At 26.5% G+C, this 23,713-nt stretch overlaps 1 protein-coding gene across 5 annotated transcripts; it reads right to left on the bottom strand.

The window, feature by feature from the left end:
- Positions 1-12,332: 12,332 nt before the first annotated feature.
- LOC123267567 (JNK-interacting protein 1) lies at positions 12,333-23,144 on the bottom strand. Of its 5 annotated transcripts, none has more exons than XM_044732266.1 (8): positions 22,938-23,144; positions 21,643-21,888; positions 19,286-19,539; positions 18,850-19,131; positions 13,418-13,570; positions 13,071-13,354; positions 12,626-12,810; positions 12,333-12,546 (listed from the first exon to the last, which is right to left on the bottom strand). In XM_044732266.1, the coding sequence occupies exons 1-8, from the start codon at positions 23,018-23,020 to the stop codon at positions 12,474-12,476; spliced, it is 1,560 nt and encodes a 519-aa protein (XP_044588201.1). In that variant the 5' UTR covers positions 23,021-23,144; the 3' UTR covers positions 12,333-12,473. The 5 variants fall into 5 exon arrangements, with proteins under 5 accessions (XP_044588201.1, XP_044588202.1, XP_044588204.1 ...); XM_044732267.1 differs by having other exon boundaries at positions 18,850-19,122; XM_044732269.1 differs by having other exon boundaries at positions 18,850-19,074.
- Positions 23,145-23,713: the final 569 nt, after the last annotated feature.

The following is a 23,713-nucleotide window of genomic DNA, read 5'->3' as shown; positions in this document are numbered from 1 at the left end:
TAAAATCTCAATGTCAGAGTAATATTATTAACAACTTTCAAGATGATAGTAATGACTATACCATTTAAAAAATATTAATTATTTTATTTAATCTATTACCACTCTCATCATCGGTAGTTTTTATCAACACTCATTTTAAAATGTTTATAAATTTTATTTTTAGAATCAATTAATGGTTGAAATTTTTTTAAATTATTTTATTTGATGTTAAGTTTGTAAAAAATATTATTTTTATCGTTCGGTAATTTTACGGTATTCGATAAAGTATGTAATTGTTAATTACAAAAATGAAGTGGATAAAAAATGATAATGGGAGCGGTGGTGAGTTAAATTAATGATTTATTACAATAATTTTTATATTTCAATTAGTCAATTTATTTAATAGGTAATAGGATAATGTCTGTGCAAAAAAAAAAAAAAACTTTAAGTTTATTAAAATATAATAATTAATGCAACAAATGTTATTTATAATTGTCTTTGGAAAATTCCTTTCATTCCAAAGTGTCTCCGACAAAGCTAGATTTTAATTTATTATTTTTATTTCTTAATTATTGTTATTAAATTACTATTATTATTTTTTTTATCTTGTGAAGAAACAAAAATTTAATGTCAATTTTTATCGTTTTATTTTAATAATAATAATAATAATAATAATAATAATCATGATAGTAATAATGATATTTTAGAAATATTTATTACTAAGATCGGTGATTTTAATATTTATTAAAGAGGATTTATTATTATTTATTAATTATTTTCATCACAATATTGTCGGTACCATCCTCGGGTGAATGTATAAAAATTAAACATTTTTATTTTTAAGATAATTTTTAATTGGGATTATATAAAGATGTTATTTTTTATTCAGTAACATTTTTTTTAGTAATTGAAAAAATAATTCCGAATTATTTTTTCGGTTACACTAATATAAAGATTTCTAAGTATTTAAGAAATATTTCTTAAATACCAAGAAATTTTTCTAAATACTAAGAAATCCTTTTATCAGTATATTGAAAAAAAATGTCACTGAATAAAAAATAACATTTTTCCACGGAAATAACAAGATGACACTGGATATCATCCCAGATTATACTGAGTAAAAAAAAATTTAAGATAGTAGCTAGTATAATCCAGATTACGGCTGCCCAATTTTATTTAAAACACAGTAACTGCAAAATTTTTATACCTAATTTTTTTTAATATTGCTGCATTTTTTATCACTTCTAAACCTTAATTTCAAGTATTTTTTCTTAAAAATATTTATATTCAAGTATTTTCTGTTCATAAATCAAATTTTTCATCAATTTGGCAGGCAAACTTTTTTTTAATAATAATTTCTAAATGTTCGTTACTGTGTTTTGAAATTGGACAGCCGATTACAATGAGTATAATCCAGATTACAATGATTATAATCCAGATATCACGCAGTATAATCTGGATTATAATAATAATATAATTATTGTAAATATTGAATACAATTAAATAATCAGGTATAATATAAAAAAACAAGTGTTTTAGAAAAAAAAAAAAACATAGTCCATTATTATGACTTATTATATACGATCATATATATTATTATCTATTAAAATGCTTTTGCACAGCATAATTATTAACCTAAAGTTCATTGTATGATAGTATTACACTATTTTTTCTCATACAGAAAATACAATTAAAAAAATAATGAAATTATTAATGCTACACGGAAAGAACAAGATGACACTGGATATCATTCCAGATTATATTGAGTAAAAAAAAATTTCAGATAGTAGCTAGTATAATCCAGATTACAATGAGTATAATCTAGGTATCACACAGTATAATCTGGATTTTTTTAGCTACTATCTAAAATTTTTTTCACTACAGATATCACTGAGTATAATCTAGGATGACACTGGGTATCATCCCAGATTATATTTGGTGAAAAAATTTCAGATAGTAGCTAGTATAATCCAGATAACAATGAGTATAATCCAGACTACAATGAGTATAATCCAGATATCACTTAGTATAATCTGGATTTTTTTAGCTACTATCTGAAATTTTTTTTCACCACAGATATCACTGACTATAATCTAGGATGACACTGGGTATCGTCCCAGATTATATTTGGTGAAAAAAAATTTCAGATAGTAGCTAGTATAATCCAGATAACAATGAGTATAATCCAGATTATAATGAGTATAATCCAGATATCACACAGTATAATCTGGATTTTTTTAGCTACTATATGAAATTTTTTTCACCACAGATATCACCGAGTAGAATCTCAATTAAAAATTGTCTTAAAAATCAAAATTTTTAATTATTATACATTTATTGTGGTAAAGATAATTAATAAATAAAAATGGAATAGTCTTTAAATGGATCGGGTAAGGTAGCTTAAAAAATAATAAATCCTCTAATAATTAATAGTAATAATAATAATAATAATAATAATAATAATAATAAAATATGTTGATGATAATAATGATAAAGAAGATGATGATGGTGATGGTTATAATGATAATAGTTAATTATAGTAATTAATAATATTAATTTAGATTAGAAAAAAAATGACAATTCGTCAATGCATTTAAATATAAACTAATGATTGATGAGTTAAATATAAAAATGGATTGTGCAATTTAATGATCTTTGTTTTGAGGATGAGACTGATAAGTAGACAAACGATCTGAGATCTTTGAAAATATTAATCGAAATTTATTAATCCAAAGTAACTATTTAATTAAAAAAAAAAAAAAATTAAAATAGTTACAGATGGATTTAATTATTGATTATTAAGACAATTGACTAGTAAAATTTAATAGGTGTAATTACTCGACTAATGGGAATAAATTTTTACATGGAAATGTACATGGATTAAAAGAAGAAATGATATTTCCAGTAAGTAAAATACTTAGTCTCATTTTTTTAATTATAAATATGAAGAAAAGTCATTTTTTAGAAAACGAGTAGATAAACTAATCGTATTGGTTGAATTGAAAAGATAGATGAAAATAACGTTGTGTTTAAAACGTTGAAAATTAAGAAAAAAAAAAAAAAAAAACATTAAATGAATTATTTAAAAGATTAAAAGGTAAAATTATAACTACCTCTTTGCTGGCATTGAATAATCCAATAATGCTTATACTAATAATTTTTAAATAAAATAATTAATTGAAATAAATTTAAGTACTAAGTACATATTACTAGACAATTTTAATTGAGTATAAAATAATATTCAGTAAATAAAAAAAAATAAAATTAATATTCCAACTGTTGCCATTATTAATATTGGCTGATTGTAAGACTGCGAAGTTAATTTTACTTAGACTATTATTATTATTATTATTATTACTATTATTATTATTATTGTCATTATCCTTATTAAATCATCTATTGTCGCCTAGTACTAAATATATTAATATTTTTAAGTATAATTACGTTTTATCGTTAAAAAAAAGTACGTAAGTGTGAATTTTAAATAAGTAGCTAAAAAAAAAAAAAAAAATTATTTTTCTTTTCAACAAATTTTATTTAAAATTATAAAAGCAAAAAAAAAAGATAAAATTTATACATGACGTTTTTTACATACTAAACTAGCAATTAACAAAAAAATAAAAGATTTTAAAAATCTAGAACAAAATAATTTGGCCATACACCGATGAGAGAGATCTTTTATTTAACTTCAATTCATGGAAAAAAAAAAATCGTTGTAATTATCATTTTATCGATGTATAATTATTGATTTTGTTTAATAAAAGTTATAATGAAAATTAATTATGCGTGTAAGTCCAGTTTGGAATTTTTGACCCGACCCTTAAGGAGGGAAATACGGGTGGAAAAAATATTAGTTATGAAAAATTCATATTATTTCATTAAAATTATAATAATAATTGTATCACATCCACAATTTTCCTGAAAAACAAGCGACCCCAGAATGAATGATCGCTCTCCATTTGTTGTTACAAAAAAAAATATTATTTTATTTATTTGTAAAGAAACGCTCTCGGCAATTTACAAAAATATGTTACATTTTTATGTGTAGAATTTTTAATAATGATTTTATACAATAAATAGCATCTTGAAAAAAAAGATAGATTTAAGAAATTTCAAAAATTTTTTTTAATTTGAAAGGAAAAATTTTAAAAAAATTTCCAAGTAGAGAAAAATAAAATAAGAAAAAAATTTTTAGTAATTACTAATTGATAGAATGTATCTAATAGTTTATAATCACTATAAATTATTATTATTTTTATTTTTATTATAATAATTTTAATGAAATAATATGAATTTTTTATATCTTTAATATTTTTTCCGGGATTTGGAAATACGTGTTAGAAAAATATTTTCATGGTGATTTTTTATTAATTTTTTTCAGGTATGAAAATTAATGTTATTTTATACATATATTTATATTTTTCTATATTTTATGATAATATAACTTAAAAAGTAGCGGAGATATCATTGGCTGCCCAATTTTAAAACACAGCAACTGCAAAATTTTTATACCTAATTTTTAACTTCCCGCTAAGAAAATCGAAGATTTTCAAAAATCGGGAAATTTATGGTTCGGCAGAACCATAAGAGCGTATAAAAAATTTTTTTTTGCTCCAATCAATGTAAAAATTTTGAAAATATTAACATCTATGGAAAAAACGCAAAAAAAAAATTTTTTTGTGATACGCCCTTATGGTTTTAAGAAAACATTTTTCTAAAACCATAAGGGCGTATCCTGTTTTTTCGGTTTATTATCAATTATGGGTCAGAGTAAGAAAAAAAATTGCAAAGGTGATAGAAATTATCACTCCACAACTTAATTTATATCAACAAATATTTATTTGAGTGAAAAAACGAATGAAAAATTAAGAAAAAATAAATTCATAACAACTTGAGAATAATCGGTATGTCTTCAAGTTAATAAAATTAGCCTGAAAGTTTTTCAAAATTGATTTTTTTTTTCTTCAGATCTATTTACAATTAACAAAAGAGTTTTGTAAGCCATTTAGAACTGTAATTTTAAAAAAGTCATTCAAAAAGAACTTTGTTCTTGAGAATTGTTATGATTCTTCAATACCAATATCTTGAAGTAAGTTTGATGACCTAAATCATTTTTGTACATCAGTCACTGTCCCACAAAATATCATCGGTATTATCAAAGTTTAATTTTCAGCCATGGTCATAGTTTATAAATTTTTTTGTCATTATCTAGTTAAAAAAAAAATTAACAAATCTTTTTTTTTACTTTTATAATCTTAGACACAGATGATCCTGACGATGGAGATGGCATTGGAGTAATACTCTGATGAATTTATTTTTCCTTAATTTTTTATTAGTTTTCTCACTTAGATAAATATTTGTTGACATAAATCAAGTTGTGGAGTGATATTCTATTACCTTTGCAAATTTTTTTCTTACTCTGACCCATAATTGATAATAAACCGAAAAAACAGGATACGCCCTTATGGTTTTAGAAAAATGTTTTCTTAAAACCATAAGGGCGTATCACAAAAAAAAAATTTTTTTATTCGTTTTTTCCATAGATGTTAATATTTTCAACATTTTTACATTGATTGGAGCAAAAAAAAATTTTTTATACGCCCTTATGGTTCTGCAGAACCATAAGGGCGAATATTTCGAGATACGCCCTTATGGTTCTAGTAACGCGATATGTGTGTGAAAGTATGTGAACCGCTTATAACTTTTGAACGGCTTGACTCATTTCATCGCGGTTGGTGCCATTCGAAAGAGATTGACCAAACTTAGATTTCTAGACCTATTTGGACCGATTCAAATCGATAGATTTTGAGAAATCTTCAAAAAACTGGAAAAACAAATTTTTTTCAAATGTGGATTTTTTTGGAATAACTTTTAAACGGCTTGATGGATCATTTTCAAAAACTAATCAGCTTTTGACTTCAAAAATCCACGTCAATCGCCAACAGTCCGATCAAAATCGGTTAGTTCGTTCCAGAGATATCGTGAACGAAAGAAAACCGATAAAAGTGTTTTTTCCACATAACTTCGACATTTCTTATCGGATCGCTTTTAATAAAATAAAATAATTTTTAGAGCTCAAAAAACTGCTTGGATCGCCGCCTCGACGAAATATTTGGAAACAAGTGTTTTTTCAACATAATTCCGAAATTTTTTGGAATAACTTTTAAACGGCTTCACTGATCAATTCCAAAAACTAATCAGCTCTTAACATAAAAAAAAACCCACGTCGATTACCGCCAACCGCGTAGAAATCGGTTCATTCATTCAAAAGTTTTTGCGGTTCAAAAATTTGAAAAATTGTGTTTTATCAAATTTCTATCAGACTTTTGAGCTCAAAGAGCTCAAAAGCATAAAAAAAAAAGTTATCTCTTAACGCTCGGAGAGCTCGAAATAATACATCAATTTTTTGTTTGTTTTTCCAATTTTTTTTAAATATTTCTGCAATTTTTATAACTTTTAGACCTTAATTTCAAGTATTTTTTTTTAGAAAATTTATATTTAAGTATTTTCTACTCATAAATAAAATTTTTCATCAATTTGGCAGGCAAACTTTTTTTTTCTAACAAAAATTTTTTTTAATTTCTAAATGTTAGTTATACTGTGTTTTGAAATTGGGCAGTTGGTGTGCAGTATGAAAGCCACAACTTTTGGGTTGCAGTCAACTAGTCAGACTGACAACATTCCGAATTAATAAATTACTAGAACTTAGAAAGTAAATATTAAATGTAATTTAAAATAATTAATTTTCAAAATTTGAAAATTCCGAAAAATATAGTCTTAAATAAAGAAAAAACTAAAGCTATATTAATAGAATCTTTCAAAGTCACAAAGTCTCAATAAATTATAAAACATAACAACGAAAATTTGTACGCCAAAATGAATGAACAGACGAACACTCATTTAGCCGAAAAATGTAAATAATTTTATATTTAGATTAGAAATTTTTTTAAATTAATTATTTTAATTTACAAGCATGTATATAAAACACTCGAATTTCATGCTTGTAAAGGTGGACTATCTAAGAAAAATTTCCAATTTTTTGGATGAGTAATTTTCGGCCGAATCATTATTCGGATAGATAAGTATTCGGATGAATATACGTCGGAACGAACCTTTTTCAAAATCAAATTAATTTTAACTCTTGAGGAATATAAGATTTATATTTACTTACTAGCCGTTACCCGCCCGCTTCGCGTGGCGTACAATATACGCCAGGCGCGAAAAATATTAATTTTGTTAATATACGTGTGCATTTCATAAAATTCATTCTTTACAGCTCAAAAACTCCAAAAAAATCAATCTGGCCAAGTTTCAATCCTTTAGCTGCTATAGATTAAAAGGTACAATTTCTTTTAATTTTACGCCCACGCACGGACATGTGGGGGTAGAATTTAATGAAATTTATTCTTAACAGCTCAAAAACGCCAAAAAAGCATTCTGGCCATGTTTCAAAGTATTAATAGCTATAGATTGAAATTTACGAAATTTTTCTTAATTTGACGCCCACGCACGGGCACGCCAGGGGGTGGAATGTCACAGAATTCGTTTTTAAAAAATTTCTAAATGTAATTTGAAACATTCTGACCAAGTTTTGAACTATTAAAAGCCATAATTGAAAAATATGAATTTTTTTTCGTGAACACCCCCGCAACCCCCCTTGTGGGTGGAATTTCGTGAAATCCGTTCTTAGCTGACCTCTACTTGGCAAAAGGAATATTCCTGCCAAATTTCAAGTCTCTAGGTCTTATAGTTCCAGAGATATCGTGATGAGTGACTATCTATATCTATAGAAAGTCTCCGATGTATATATAGATATTCGATAACCCGGTGTTTTATAATTTACAAAATTGTTTTTCGGTTGGTATTCTATTTAAGAATTTACATTTTTTCTCTCTCTCACCCTCTATTGGACAAACGAAAGTATCTCTGTCATACTTGTACAACTTATGGAATCTTAAAACGCATTTTATGCAAAAATAAATGAAAATGTTCTAAAAAAGCGCTTCGATCTTCGATAGATAATTAAATTATCTATCGAAGAGCGAAGCGTTTTTTTCAAAATTTTATCTCATTCATGAACAAAACTCGTTTGAAAATCAACTATCAACCGCTCTTAAGCTAATGTATTTTATAAACTTTGAATGTAGCGGAATTTTAAATTTTCTAGAGTTTTAATAATTCGGAATGTTGTTGATCTGACTGGTTGACCGCAACCCCAATTTTTATTTAAAATCAATTGCACAAAAAAATTACTCTTTTAAATGTGTATCTTCTCTATGAACCTCAATTCCAAAAAAAAAAAATTTTATTTTCATTTTTTAGACCGCTGTGAAATTAAGTCGTGATTTTTCATACATTATTTATTAAAAAAAAAATATTACTTATGATATAGCTTCATATTCAGCGTAATTGTATAGCGAAGATATACAGCTGATGGCTTTACAAGCATGGAATGTGAGTGTATTCCATACATGCTTGTAAATTAATAAAAATTCATAAAAATTAATTAAAATTAATTTCTTTAAAAATAATAATATCTTCACTATTTGTTGTTATATTATTGTTTAATACGAAAAAATACTCATAAATATATGTATTAAAAAAACCCGATAGTTTGAATAAATAATATTAATTTTTTATACCTTAAAAAAATTAATGAAAATTAGCATAAAAAAGACCTTCTACCCTTAAAATATTTCTTTACAAAGAAGAAATAAAAGCTAAAAAAATTTAGAGGCCTCTCATCAAATTAATCTAATTATTTTTAATTAATTAAATAATTATCATTATTATTTATTATCCAATGAAGAAATACTTGCAGATAATTAGGTAAAAAATTGTATTAGGTTTATTTAAGTACAAATAAATTCCAAAGTGTATTGTAAAATAGGTAAATTCGATGAGAGACTCTGATTGGTGATATTTTATCTGTTTAAAAAAAAAAAAATCACTAATTTTATGAGTTATCGAAATATATTATCATTAAATTACTAATTTGATAATATTAAAATTGCTAGTTTATTTACATTAAAAAAAGAACTTACATGTGCAATTGAAGTAATAGTTATTATTAATCAATTGATTGTTTGATTGGATGTATCAATTCTTTTCAAGACTGATATTTTTTTTTTTTTTTTTTTTTTTTTTTTTTTTTTTTAATACAATTGCTCAAGAAAGTTAATTATAAATACTCTTGAGGTAAATATATTGTTAAAAATAATTTCATGAGTTGTAACCAAACATAAGCTTCATTTAATCAGTTAAATTTTTATCTGAAAGTTTTGTAAATATTTTAATAGTAGACTTTGTATTAAAGCAAAGAAGAAAACAATTATACTGAAGCGAATTTTTTATCAATTATAATTTATAATTAATCTAGATAATATTTGTTACATATTCCTTTTAATACTGTCATACTTTTGTTATTATTAATTACTAACCTATACGATAAAATTATGTTTAAAGTTATCATTACAAACGATATTTCTTCTCGATTATTAATTGTATAAAAAAATTATTATTACTAAATAATAAAATGGAAATAACATGTAGCTAGTTGAATTTCTTTGTACTGAAAAAATTTCGAGTTATCAATGACCATGAAGTATATGATTAATAAAAATAAATAAATTACTTAAATAACAGTAATTATTATTTCATTTCTTCTTTAACTAATAGTTATTATTTTAAATAATTAATTATGAAACACGATTTTTTTTAATTTTCAAATTATTTATTTTATTTATTAGGTTTAAAGGAAGGTTGGCAATAGCCTAATCGGCTCGGTACCTGCATTTCGAAAGAGTGGGACCAGGGTTCGATTCCGGCGCGCACCAATATTTTTCAATGATTATAAACTAAGAATATGTGCGTTTCATTGCCAGCCTCTGTACCGGTCGGGTTTTCTGTGGTTTTTCCATATAGTTATCGAGGTAAAATCGGCTTCGCCTCGGCCAACAATTACATGTGATCTGAGACATTTTTACTTTACTTCCCTAGGTGTGTAATATACTATTTTGTAATACCAACCGCGAAACTTGGATTTTCGAGCTATAGTTAGGAGGAGTAAAATGAATGATATCTGGTCATCTATAGTTGAGTCTACTTTTCACGCACATGTAAGGATAAGTGACATCTCTCTCTCTCTATCTGTCTCTACATTCCGGCATGGATGCTAAAAAGTACTATAGGATATTTAATTTCGTTTATTTCTACAATCATCCACCAGGGTGAGTATGAATCGAAAAAAAATCTTGGCGACAAGTCGATTCTTGTAAACAATTTTACTAATATTTTAGTTTGTCATTTATTTACGTGTGACAGTTCATAAATGAATAAAATTTTATTTGCATCCTCTCAAATCCGAGTTTCGCCGTTGCTATTATAAAAATTTTGTAGATGTGTAAATTTTCTCTCGCTTCGCTCGACCGATAACAACGTACTCGGTTTTGTTGAAAAAGCACTCATAATCTCAGCCTCGTGACGTCACTTCAAGCTTACCAAAATACCTACCCTGATAGCTACCTTACCTATAACTTACTGTCAATCTATGTCCGCAATTTGAAGCAAACTTGACGGAAAGAGTTGGCAAAAGCGAGCGATTACCCGATTACCTATTAGTTACCTATAACTTACTCTGTAAATAGACGTCGAAACTTGCTGTACAAGTATTTCCGTCAAATTGTAGTGAAGTTGAAAGGAAATTTAACTACAAGTTTGATTGTTAACTTGTATTCAAGTTGAAGAATTACCGCCAACTTGATGTCTAAATTAACCGTAACTGCTGGAAGTCAACACTTACTGAGAAAGCGCTGGCTATCAGGGTACCATTGCGCATACGTATCGAAAATAACTATTTTATTCGAGCATGATATTAATTATCAAAACAACAATAGTTTGTAATTAATAACTTATTTGAATATTGATTATTATTATTATTATTATTATTATATAATATAAAGCTCTATTAGTAAATTAAAAACAATAGCTTGATAGAGAATTTTTAAACAAAAAATAATTAATAGTTTTGTTTTTATTAATTTCTTCAAGCTTCAATAATAAAAATACTATTATCTATATTTCAGCCTGATAGTCAATTTATTATAAGTAGTTAAAAGCTGCATTCGAAAATGCTCTATCTCTATAGAGATATCTCTATAGATACATAATTAAAAAATTACCCTGTATCTCGTGAACTATTGACATTTTTAAAGATATAAGCTCATCCTGATGTAACACTCGTCAAGACCTTTCATTTAAGTACCCACATCAATTTTTCATATATTTATGTATATTATATATATGTATATATGAAAACTATATCAAAAATGAATGTGGGTACTGAAATGAAAGCTCTTGATGAGTGTAACATCGGGATGAGCTTACATCTTTAAAAATATCAATAATTAAGAAATGACCTTGTATCTTGTGAACTACTGACATTTTTAAAGATATAAGCTCATCCCGAAATTACACTTATCGAGACTTTTCATTTGAGTACCCACATCATTTTTTCATATATTTATATATATTATATATATGAATATATGAAAAATATATCAAAAATGCATGTCGGTACTCAAATGAAAGCTCTTGATGAGTGTAACATCGGGATGAGCTTACATCTTTAAAAATATCAATAATTAAGAAATGACCTTGTATCTTGTGAACTATTGACATTTTTAAAGATATAAGCTCACCCCGAAATTACACTTATCGAGAGCTTTCATTTGAGTACCCACATCAATTTTTCATATATTTTATATATATATATATATATATATATATATATATATATATATATATATATATGAATATATGAAAAATATATCAAAAATGCATGGGTACTCAAATTAAAGCTCTTGATGAGTGTAACATCGAGATGAGTTTACATCTTTAAAAATATCAATAATTAAGAAATGACCTTGTATCTTGTGAACTATTGACATTTTTAAAGATATAAGCTCACCCCGAAATTACACTTATCGAGAGCTTTCATTTGAGTACCCACATCAATTTTTCATATATTTTATATATTCATATATATGAAATATGTATATATGAAAAATATATCAAAATGCATGTGGGTACTCAAATGAAAGCTCTTGATGAATGTAACATCAGCATGAGCTTATATCTTTAAAAACGTCAATAGTTAAAAAAGTAGTGCAATTTAACAAAAGTCATTATTAAATAAAGCAAAAATTTATTTATTTATAATTCACAAGTCACGGCAGTCACATAGTGACTGCAAGGTTGCTTGTTATTATTACTGTAATTGAAATGCTGATTTTAATAATTAATTTTAAGAATTTAAATTTAATTATTTTTTTTATTTATATATAATATAGGTATCTACATAGTTCTTCATTTATTTTAAAATGGGAAATTTATTTACAAGGATTTGTTATACAATTTTCGGCAAATTTATTTATTAAAATTGTGCCGTGAACAAAAGTCATTTGAAAATAATTTTATGATTTCTTCTTCTTTATTTACTCTATGTATATATCTTCTATGGGAAAAGCAGTCTCAATAAATTTAGTGTAGAATCGATGGAAGGCTCGTCTACAACGCAAAATAATTCATTTTAATAACTAATAATTTAAATAAATAACTAATAATTAAATAATAAACAATAATTTACCCAACAGCTTCCGCAACAGGCCGTGTTGATTCTTGTCCAATAAATACATGGCAAGCAAACCTTTGCAATGTAGGGTGTTTAGTAATGAAACCAAGATACCTATGATCTCTGGGATGAAATGCGCAAAACGATACATTTTTCAGCGAATAAAAATAATCATGACATGGCCCACGATTTTTGCGTTGCTAAAATTAGTAAAAATGTTTTTTTTTTAATTTTTAATAATTATTTAAAATTACTATCACAATTTTTTATGATAATTAAGTGTCATCTGTCATTTTAGTAAATTTTTTTTACAAGTCAATTATAAAAAAAAATATTTGTAACCTTTTTTTTAATTTTTAGATGAGAAGTTATTTTATTTAAATATTCTTCATTATTTAATTGTTTTAAAAATTAAAAAAATAGACAGATGTTTATTTTCTTCAGCATAATAATTTTTTACCCTAGGTTTGCTGCGATCAACCATACGAAGCCCTTGATCAGAAACTTCTAATATACAACTCTGGGATTCCGGTGAATCGCTGGCAGTGTTACCAACAATCCTTCTGACAGCTTGACAAACAACACCCGTTCCCTTGTGAGCCAATGTCTCAACAGATCCCAGATAGCCTAACAAATAGCGTTCGCGCTTAACTTTTGGTGCCGTCGGATCAAAGTCACTGTAATCCATGTCTACTGCATAAGCTGATGGAAATATTCCTTGACGTCCTGTTCTTAAATTTACACCTGAAAATAATTACACTTAATCAATAACCCTCATTATCATCATCTTCATTGAACAATTTTTACCTTCACACCACAAATCATCAGCTTCTTTTTGAACGTAAATAGGATCTCCAATTTCCAAGTCTATTTCATCATGGTGTCGTGGGATGAATTTATGAAGACCACGATGTGTTGCTTCCAGTAATTCTAATTGTGTGAAAGGAATTCCTCCACTTCCTGAATTGGTAATATGTCAATTTTTATTTAAATAATAATTTATGACACTGACATTTCACGTGCCAAATGCCAAAAGGGCGTATAAAAATTATACGCCCTTTTGGCTTTACAAAACCAAAAGGGCGTATAATTTTTTTTTTGTGCCAATCCTTTTGTAAACATGTTCTAAGCTTAAAAATGAAAAAAAATTTTCAAAAGCCAAAAGGGCGTATAACTTGAGTTATACGCCCTTTTGGCTTTAGAATACTCAAAATTTAGTGATCTAAAGCCAAAAGGGCGTATAATTTTTAACTTCCCGCTAAGAAAATTAAAAATTTTCTAAAATTGGGATTATATGGATTTTACCCCGTTTTTCGAAAATAGAATTTTTATCAGTTCTATATTCAGCTATACTCAGCTCCAAAAATTTTTTAGCAATTAGTTAATAATTTCTTACTCATAATAAGGTGTTTTTCATTCTATATGTACATATTATGGATTTTAACTACAATTTTATGAATTTTTTTATTTATCTTATATATATATATATATGTATATAAATATAAATATAGATAGATAGATAGATAGATAAATAAGTTTTATTTGATCTTGGAGTCAAGACTCCCTCAAGACCATCAATTTTACATAATTTTAACATTTAGTGTACATTAAATACAGTGCTTAAAGTGGGGAAAAATATAATAGCAACCCTCGCGATTTCGGAATCACTGTAAAATCACAGTGAAATTTTAGTGAGATTATAGTAAAAAGATAGTGCGACCATGATGAAATTACTGTGAAATCACCATAATTTTGTGCCATTCGGTTACTGTAGTTTTATGGTCATCTCACAGTGGTAATGCTGTGAGTTTAGAGTGGTACCACTGTGAATTTACAATGAATCCACAGTGAATCTACGGTGAATTCACAATGAATCCACAGTGAATTTACGGTGAATTCACAATGAATCCACAGTGAATTTATGGTGAATTCACAGTGAATTCACCGGGGTAAAAATAATTGTATATAATTATTTCCATGAAAAAAAAAAATATCTGTCGGGAGCAGGAATCGAACCGCGAACCTCATACTCGGAAGACTGACTTGCTACCAATTGACCTAAGAGAACATCGCGAGAAAATATGTTCGTGTGAACTACAAGTCCTGCATATGTTATATAAATGACTATTTTTTTTTTCGTTACATATAATTATATAAGAATCATAAATAATTTTTCGAAATTGCAAAAACCATCTCATATTATTACATATAATTATATATTAATCATATATAATTATTCGAAATCGCAAAACCATTACATATAATTATGTATAATTATACATGATTATATGTAGTTATATATAATTATACATGATTATATATAATCACAAAACCATTATACATAATTATATTTAAATTAGATGTAATTATATATTAATCATATACAATTTTCTTACCCCGGACCCAATGAGTTCACAGTGAAATTACTATGAATTCACAGTGAAACTCTATCATGAACTAACGGTGTTACAACTATCAGATCATTCTGAAGTCACGGTTAAATCATGGTAAAACGACGGTGAAATCACAGTGAAATTACTATGAATTCACTGTGGAACTATTGTGAACTCACGGTGTTATCTCTGTGAGACTACCATGAATCTACAGTGATACCACCACTAAACCATAGTGACGAAATGGCACAAAATCACTGTGAATTCACTATGAAATTACCGTGAACCCACAGTAGATTTACGGTGAAGACGATTTCACTGTGAATTCACTGTGATTTCATAGTAATTCCGAAACTGCGAGGGAAACATATTATATATTTTTCAGACAATAGTTAATAGTTAATAGCCAATGATAGATAATTAATTAAATTCAGAGTTAATTATGTATAGAGCTAAATGCTGCAATAATCAATACAATATTATCAGTTTTATTATTTTGTTAATTTCTAATCTCAGTATAGTAATTAAAGCACGCATTGCGAAATTCTTCAAAATTGGTTATCGTAGTAATATTTGCTGGCAAAGAATTCCAGACACGTATGCCATGAATAAGAAATGAACGCTCATACATACAACAATTTGATCTAGGTAATCTAAGAATATCATTTCTTACATCTCCTCTCCGCAATGCAACTGGCAAAAACTCTAGTTTATACCTAAATAATTGCTGATAATTTAGCACAATTTCTTTATAAAAAAGACAAGCTATAAAATAATCTCTAATAAAATAAATATATATATATATAGATAGATATATATATATAGATAGATAGATATATTATTTATTTGACCATGAGATCGTAATCCCTTGTGGCCATACATAAGAGAAAATTACATTTTTTTACATTGGTTTAATACATAGTATTAATTTTAGTACAAATATCATTATATATAATAAAACTAAGTTGATAAAATGTGCGTGCCGATAAAACTTAAAAAGGAGTTCCGGCACGATAAAGGGACTTATATAGTGTGATAGCCCTTTATCCCCCCTCGAACAAGAAAGTTCCCGTTCTAACCTAAAGGGCGTGTTTTTAGAGATAAAAGGGCTTTTCCAACTCTTCAACTTGGCAATTAAGTGTAAGAAATTAAGAAATTTCTAGAAAGATCCGGTAAGATCTAAAATCTACGTTTAGATTCTGATCGAATGAGAATGTTCTAAAAAATTCGAAACTGATCTAAAAAATTCTAGAATGATCTAGGAAGTTCTAATCGGACGTTTAGATTTTAAACCAATGAGAATGTTTTGTAAATTTTTCGAATGGTCTGGAAAGTTCTAAAATCTACGTTTAAATTCTGATATACGTAAAAAAAAAATTGGGGCTGCCACATGATTTTCATGTGGCAAGCCCAATTTTTTGTTTTGCGTGTAATGATTGCACATTGAAAGTTACAATGAACATTAGCTAGAATAATTACATGGATAAAAAGTTCGTGCCAATTCGACAGAATTTGGAATCTGTGCAAGTTAAAACAATACTCTAATTAAATTTCAAGTCTAGATCTAAAAATGCAATTCTATAAAGCGACCAGCGGAGCGGGTGAGTAACAGCTAGTAGAATATAAATTTAAGTTACATTAAATTAAATTAATTTTAATCCGTTCAGATCAGAAACAACTACATAGTATCTTAATTAATCGATTCTAGACTATGAAAATAGTTGAATGCAGCGCTACGAAATTCATTAAAAGTATCAAGATTTGTAAGATTTGCTGGTAATGTGTTCCAAACGCGTATTGCTGATACTATAAATGACTTATCATAAAAAGCAAGATGGCTAGCTGGAAGCCTTAAATAATCTTGTCGTACATCTCCTCTGCGCAACATCAGTTGCAGAAAAATTAATTCATTACGGAATATCAGTTAGCCAGTATTCCGAAATTGCAATAACATCAAAGGAATGCGTTCTAAAAAATTCTTTAAATTCGGCAAAGTGGCTATGAAGTGATTGCGCATTATATATGATATTAATGAAATATATGAAAAGTGCATGTGGGTACTCAAGGTCAACGACAATTTATAAATAAAAAATCTATTAAATAAATATTTTCCTGTGAACTGAATTGTGAATTTAAACAATTCTGGAATCCACTGGAAGACACACAAAAAATTTCATTAAAATCCGTCCAGCCGTATAGGAGGAGTTCAGTGACAAACACACGCACAGAAGAAATATATATATTAAGATATGAAAAATTTAGTACGCGAAAAAACTTTCAATTTATATGCTTTTTTAATCATTGGACTGTCCGAAATGATGAAAATTTAAATTCACTACCATCGAAAATGCTGACTTTTTCAAAATATTTTTTTACACAAACTTTCTCCGGACAATTTTGAAGACTGTTGTTCGAAATTATGAAAAATCCTGATTTTTTTATACGCCCTTTTGGCTTTAGACCGATAATTTCCTAAAGGCAAAAGGGCGTATATCTTAAAATACGCCCTTTTGGCGTTAGTACGTCAAAAATTTTTTTTCTGCAGATCTTTACGTTTTGAGCGATTCTAAAAAGAGTGGCAAAAACAAGTTTTTTTTATACCCCCTTTTGGCATGGAACCCTATCTAACTGCTGTAATACGCCCTTTTGGCAATTGGCACGCGATTTGATGTTTTTAATTTTTATTACAAATAAATTATAAAAAGAAATATTTTTTTTTTATTTTTTCCAATTTAATTTCTAGATGTTGAGTTTTATTATTAAAATCAGTAGACATTAAAAAATTATTTATATTAATTAAATTAATACTAAAAAAATATTTTTTACAAACTCTACTTAAAGTTTTTCAAATTTTTTTCATGTTAAATTTTTCTTTTCATTTTTTTATAAATTTTTTTAATAAAAAAAATTCTAAAAATCATCAAATGTCTAAAATCAGCTATTAAAAATATTTCTAATTTTTTAAATTATTTAAATTAGAACTCAAAAAAAAATTTTTTATAAAATTGCACTTTTAGTTTTTTTCTAATTTTCTTCATGTCAAATATTTCTTCTTATTTTTTTATAAAAATTCTAAAAATCATCAAATGTCTTCTAATTTCATTGTCATATTTTAGTATAAGATAATTTTTAGATTAACTTAAAAAATAAAAAGTAATACCTGAAGATGATACTAAAATCAGCTATTAAAAGTTTTTGTCATTTTTTAAATTAATTAAAATTAGCAGTCATTTGAGAATTTTTTGATTTTTTTAAACAAAAAAATTTTCTCCAATAAATTTTTTTTGCTCCAATTTATTTATTAAAATAATCAAATATCTGCTAAATGAATTTTCGTTTGATAAAATATAATTAGAACTAAAAAAAATATTTTTATAAAAATTGCATTTATAATTTTTTCAAATTTGTAACAAGCCAAATTTTTCTATTAATTTTTTATAACACATAAGTTATTTAATGTTTTATTTATCCGACGTTTTTAATTTATTAATATTTTAAAATAATTAAATTACAATAAAAAAACATTTTTTCAAAATTACACTTAGAATTTTTCAAGTTTTTTACAAATGAAAATTTTTTAATGATAAATCTTTATTGAAAAACTATTTTTAAAAAATTGCATTTATAATTTTTTCAAATTTCTACATGGCAATTTTTTTTTCTCATTTATTTTTGCCATAATTTATTTGTTGAGATTCTAAAAATCACTAAATATATCTGCTGGATTAATCCTCATAATTTATTTTAATTAACTTGCAATAATTTTTTTAATAAAAAAAAAATATTTTTAATTTTTAAATATCGGCTAACTTAATTTTTTTAATTTGCTAATTTTATTTTCATTACCTGGAGTGCTGCTGGGTGACACAGAGTCAGTATTTTGTAAGGTATTACTGCACATAATAGGTGAAACACTTTTAGGTCCATTGTCAGGCGAATGAGCAGTACTGTGTCCACTGTCAGTGGTCATTCTCTCGCTGTCAGGTGATGAGTCCTCGTTGAGCAGCCGAGGGTGACATTTCCGAAGAATCAAGTGAGGTCTTCCGGCTCCAGTAGCTCCTGATACACCTGCTAATTCATCAGCCAGTGAAGCAGGAGATGTTTGAAGGGACACATGACCTATCATAGCTGATTAATTTTTTTTTTTTTTTTTTTTTTTTTAATTATAATATAATACTATACCCCGTTGAATTTTTTATCCAGGGTATGAATAATATTTTTAGAATAAAAAAAAAAAAAAAAAAAAAAAAACTGTCTTAGTAAGGTAATTAATTGCTCTTACATTTATGATTATTGTTGTTGGCATTAATGTTACTTTTTGGTATTTCAGGCAAACGTCTCCGACGTCGTTCATTAGCGCTGCTGACAGGTCGATTGGCCGTGTGCTCTGGAGTAGGCCAGCATGATGATCCAGTAGCAAGACTTGAATCACTAACTACTGTTGAGCAATCGCTCTGCGGGCCGCTGTTTATTATTCGGGATGCATTTTTACCTCCGGAATTGTACCGAGTCCTGCTGCTTAGTCCACCGAACAAGCTAATGTCATCAAAGGTACATAATAGGGAACAATCAGCTAACACTACACCATGCTTACGGTACTCGAGTTTTAATACATTTTTATAAATAATGACACATCCACTAGAAATTTTTTTATAATTTTACAGCAATTAAATTATTATCAAAAAAATTTAATTAAAATATTCCACATGTGAAAATTAAAAAAAATTTTTTTTTTTAGCGTAATTGTTTTAATCATACTAAAGTAAGCCGAGGTTTTTAATTTTTTTATTATTTTTCATTTACTAAATTAGAACTAAAAAACATTTTTTAAAAATTGCATTTATAGTTTTTCAAGCTTTTTACAAATGACAATTTTTTTTTGTTTTTTTGTAATGATTTTTTAAATAAAAAAAATATTCTAAACATTTTTAAATGTCGGCTAACTTAATTTTCATATTGTTTTATTATAAAAATTTAGAACAATTGACAGCTGTCAGCTAACTTGAGTATCATTTCTAAGTAACTACAATTCAATGACCTAAAAATTTTTTAGACGCTGAAGTTAACTATTAGCAATTTTTTAAAAATTAAATTATTATAAAAAGAATTTAATAAAAAAAAATATTAGTGGAAATTTTTTAAAGCATTTTTTCTTTAATAAAGTTGATTTTTTCTAAAAATTAAAAAAATTGACAGTTGTTAGCTAACTTCAGTATCATAAAACAAACTATTTCTAGGTAAATTATGCAAAAAAAAAATTGAATTTAGAATTTTTTTAACTAATTCTACTTCTAAAAAATATTAAAAACTATGAATGCTAATTTTATATTTAAATAAAATGGTCTATCTGCTAATTTAAGTATATCACGTGACTAATGCAAAAAGGGCGCATGGCAAAGTATGCGGCGCCCTTTTAGCTTTGCAAAGCTAAAAGGGCGCATAATTTTTTTTTTATCACCAATCGACTAGTTGACATATTCTTCGTCGAAAAATCAAGCATTGATTTCCTAAAGCTAAAAGGGCGTATGTCTCTAATTATGCGCCCTTTTAGCTTTAGGAATTTGAAAATTTCATGACCTAAAGCTAAAAGGGCTTATAAATTTATTTTCTAAATAATTAATTAAAATGCTCATTTTTAGCCTAAAAATAAAAAAAAAAAAACGGTAGATTCACATGAAAGAGGCGTATTCTAACTCAACATACACTTTTTTAAAATTAAAATTAAAAATATTTTTAAAAAATTGCAAAATCTGCGTGATTGTATTAATTTATTTTTTATTTGAAAATTATTCCAATCCCATTAGTTTTCGATTAATTTAATTATCCATTGCTTGTATAAAAGTAGTTAAAAATTATTATTTTTTCAATATTGTTTATGTACTTAAAAACAGCCGATCCCCTCTTTTTCTCGCGTCGCACTCACTTCAAGAAACGGTACTATCCTCGGTGCATTCGTGAGTATAAAGCTATTGAAGTTTTATGTTTTTCTTTTAAAAAAATGAGAATTTTGAAAAAAAAAAACACCCTGCTAGACAAAATAAATAATTAAAAAATCTATTACGTAGCAGAGCGTTTTTTTCAAAATTCTTCTTTGTCTAGAAGAGAAATATAAAGCTGCAATCGTACGCGAAAAGAACAAGATGACACTGGATATCATCCCGGATTATATTGAGTAAAAACAAATTTCAGATAGTAGTTAGTATAATCCAGATTACAATGAGTATTATCCAGATATCACGCAGTATAATCTGGGATGATACTCAGTGTAATCTTGTTCTTTCCGTGTAGGGACCGGCTGTTGGGAAATTTTTTTTTTTTCATTAAACTTTTTTATTTTATGTCTTGTGAAGCTATTTATCAAAATTTTTTATAAAAAATTAAATTTTTTTTATGTGCCCTTTTAGCTTTAGGATACTCGAATTTTTTTTTTTACAGATCTTTGTGTTTCGAGTGATTTCAAGAATGACAAAAAAAAATTTTTTTTATGCGCCCTTTTAGCATGGATCCCTACTAACGTGTAGCTATGCGCCTTTTTTGCATTATTCACGTGATATACTTAAATTATTATACTGATATCAGAAAATATCTAAGTTCTTACATTTTTTTCTATTACAGATTTAATGACAATATAAACAATACCTAAAATCACTGTCAGCAACTATTGAAGAATTGTGATCAAAGTCTTCACTGTCGTCACCAGATATGTCATCACTTTGATTGTCATGCTGATTTATGCCCATACCTTGGGCATCCTGATCATCTTGATCGTCGGAATCTTCAGCTCCCGTTGCTGCAGTTGAAATTCGAGGACAAGAGTTGTTGTCTTCATTGTCACTTGCTTGTGACGATGTCGGGGAATCATCCACCAGTACATCGTGGACCAAGCTTGGAAAAAAGTCAATTTTTTTTTCAATATAATTAAAATTGTTATAATAAATAAATTATAAAAAAAATTCTATATGAAGAAATAAAAAAAAAAAAGATTGTGCAAATTAAAAAAAAATATTTTATTTGTTATAAAAAATTGAAAAAATTTTTCAGATGTCTTCTGATTAAAATATAATATTTTTTTAATATTTTACTACTGCAATAAAATATTTTAGAATGAATAATATATATTCGATGTGTATTCAAGACTAGAAGCCATATGTCAGGTTTTGTATCGTAGTAGTCGAAATATTTATTATAAAATCAAATTAATCTGAATTTAATTTCTAATTTAAATAATATAAAATAATGTACTTTTTTTTAAACTTATTGATATTAAGTATTACACTTTTATCGACGCATGCCAACCGCTAGGGAGTTGAGGTCACAATATATTCTATTCATTAGCTCAGCGGTACAATGCTGCAGTTGTTTCAGCCCACCAGCCCTCATATATATATTTATTTAACCAAAAATAAAAAAAAAACTCATTTTTATTTCTTCTTTATCTAATAAATTCATCTCAAAAAATTTTACAAAAAAAAATTAATATATTTATTTTTAAATTTTATTAAAGAAGAAATTTTTAACAAGATTTTTTTAATTGATACTTAAAAAAAAAGATCAATTAATAAATAAATATAGTAAAACTGGCACATATGTCTTCTATAAAATTAACAATGAAGAAATATTGTACTTAATTTTTTTTTTATTTTAGATAAAAATTATTTAATTAATTAATTTCTGAAGAAAAGAGCATTAATATTTATCTTTGGATAATAGATAAATAAGAAAAAAGCTTTATTTAAATTAAGTAAAAATTATTTCAATAAATTTAACAAGTTCTTGAGCTAAGAATATATATTCTTTAGATAAATTCTTGTATCAAAAAAATTTTTTTTCTCAGTGTACTCAATATGCTACTGTAAAAAAAATCATGTGGTATTTTTAGTGGGTGAGGTAATTTAAATATTTAATAATAAATGTAATATATTAAAAACACTTACGTATAATTTGAAATAGGTGCTTTCAAATGTTGAGGCAATCGCTCAAAATAATGGCGAAATTCCTCAAATTCAGTATCAGCCATTGTCAATCAGAGAAAAAGGATCCTGAAGACCCCGTCAACGGGGGATACACACACCACCACCACCTCACCTTCGTCGACGTCGATTTCGATGTCGGTTCTCGAGAAGGAGGCGGAGGTGAATAGAAGGCGCTATGGTCGTCACTCTATTGATTCCATTTGTAATCAGACGCAAGCGCTAACACCACCACTGTCGACTGGGGGTGGGATACTTGTAACATGCTCAGTATCATCCCCTATCGCCTTTCGAAAAAAAAAAAAAAAAAAAAAAAAAAAATCTTCATTCAAATTACATAGCTTCATTAACACATCAATATATCAATAGATCAGATTTCACTTTCATTAATTAAATTAATTTCTTCTTCACTTTAATATGCTAATATGTACTTACTTATATGAATGTAGATTTAATTCGTTCAAACTTTTTCTTATGTATTGTTTAGAATGTACATAAATAAATTAACTGATGGATTTTTTACTTTTTTTTTTTTTGGTCAGTCAGATGATCAATTATATTTTTGTATTGAAAGGGTATTTTGATAAGAAAATTTTATTCATGGAGTTATGTACACAAGTTTAAAGAGATTAGTTTGTTCTTAGAGGGAGGAATGAAGAAAAAAAATTATGATTAAAATCCTTTTGAGTACTTGAGAAAAAGAGCGCTTGAGAAATAAAATGTTTTTTTTATTGTTTACT

This window comes from Cotesia glomerata, linkage group LG6 (genome assembly GCF_020080835.1).
Source record: "Cotesia glomerata isolate CgM1 linkage group LG6, MPM_Cglom_v2.3, whole genome shotgun sequence".
NCBI classification, from domain to species: domain Eukaryota; kingdom Metazoa; phylum Arthropoda; class Insecta; order Hymenoptera; family Braconidae; genus Cotesia; species Cotesia glomerata.
This window is presented reverse-complemented; position numbering and strand designations above follow the sequence as displayed.

What these genes read in the sequence shown, in the direction of transcription:
- LOC123267567 (XM_044732266.1), bottom strand. Translation starts at nt 23,020, where the DNA reads ATGGCTGATACTGAATTTGAGGAATTTCGCCATTATTTTGAGCGATTG. An exon ending in GTTGCTGACAGTGATTTTAG is followed by an intron (nt 19,540 to 21,642) that starts GTATTGTTTATA and finishes TGATGACATTAG; the next exon opens with CTTGTTCGGTGGACTAAGCA. An exon ending in TTGATCGCAGCAAACCTAGG is followed by an intron (nt 12,811 to 13,070) that starts GTAAAAAATTAT and finishes TACTAATTTTAG; the next exon opens with CAACGCAAAAATCGTGGGCC.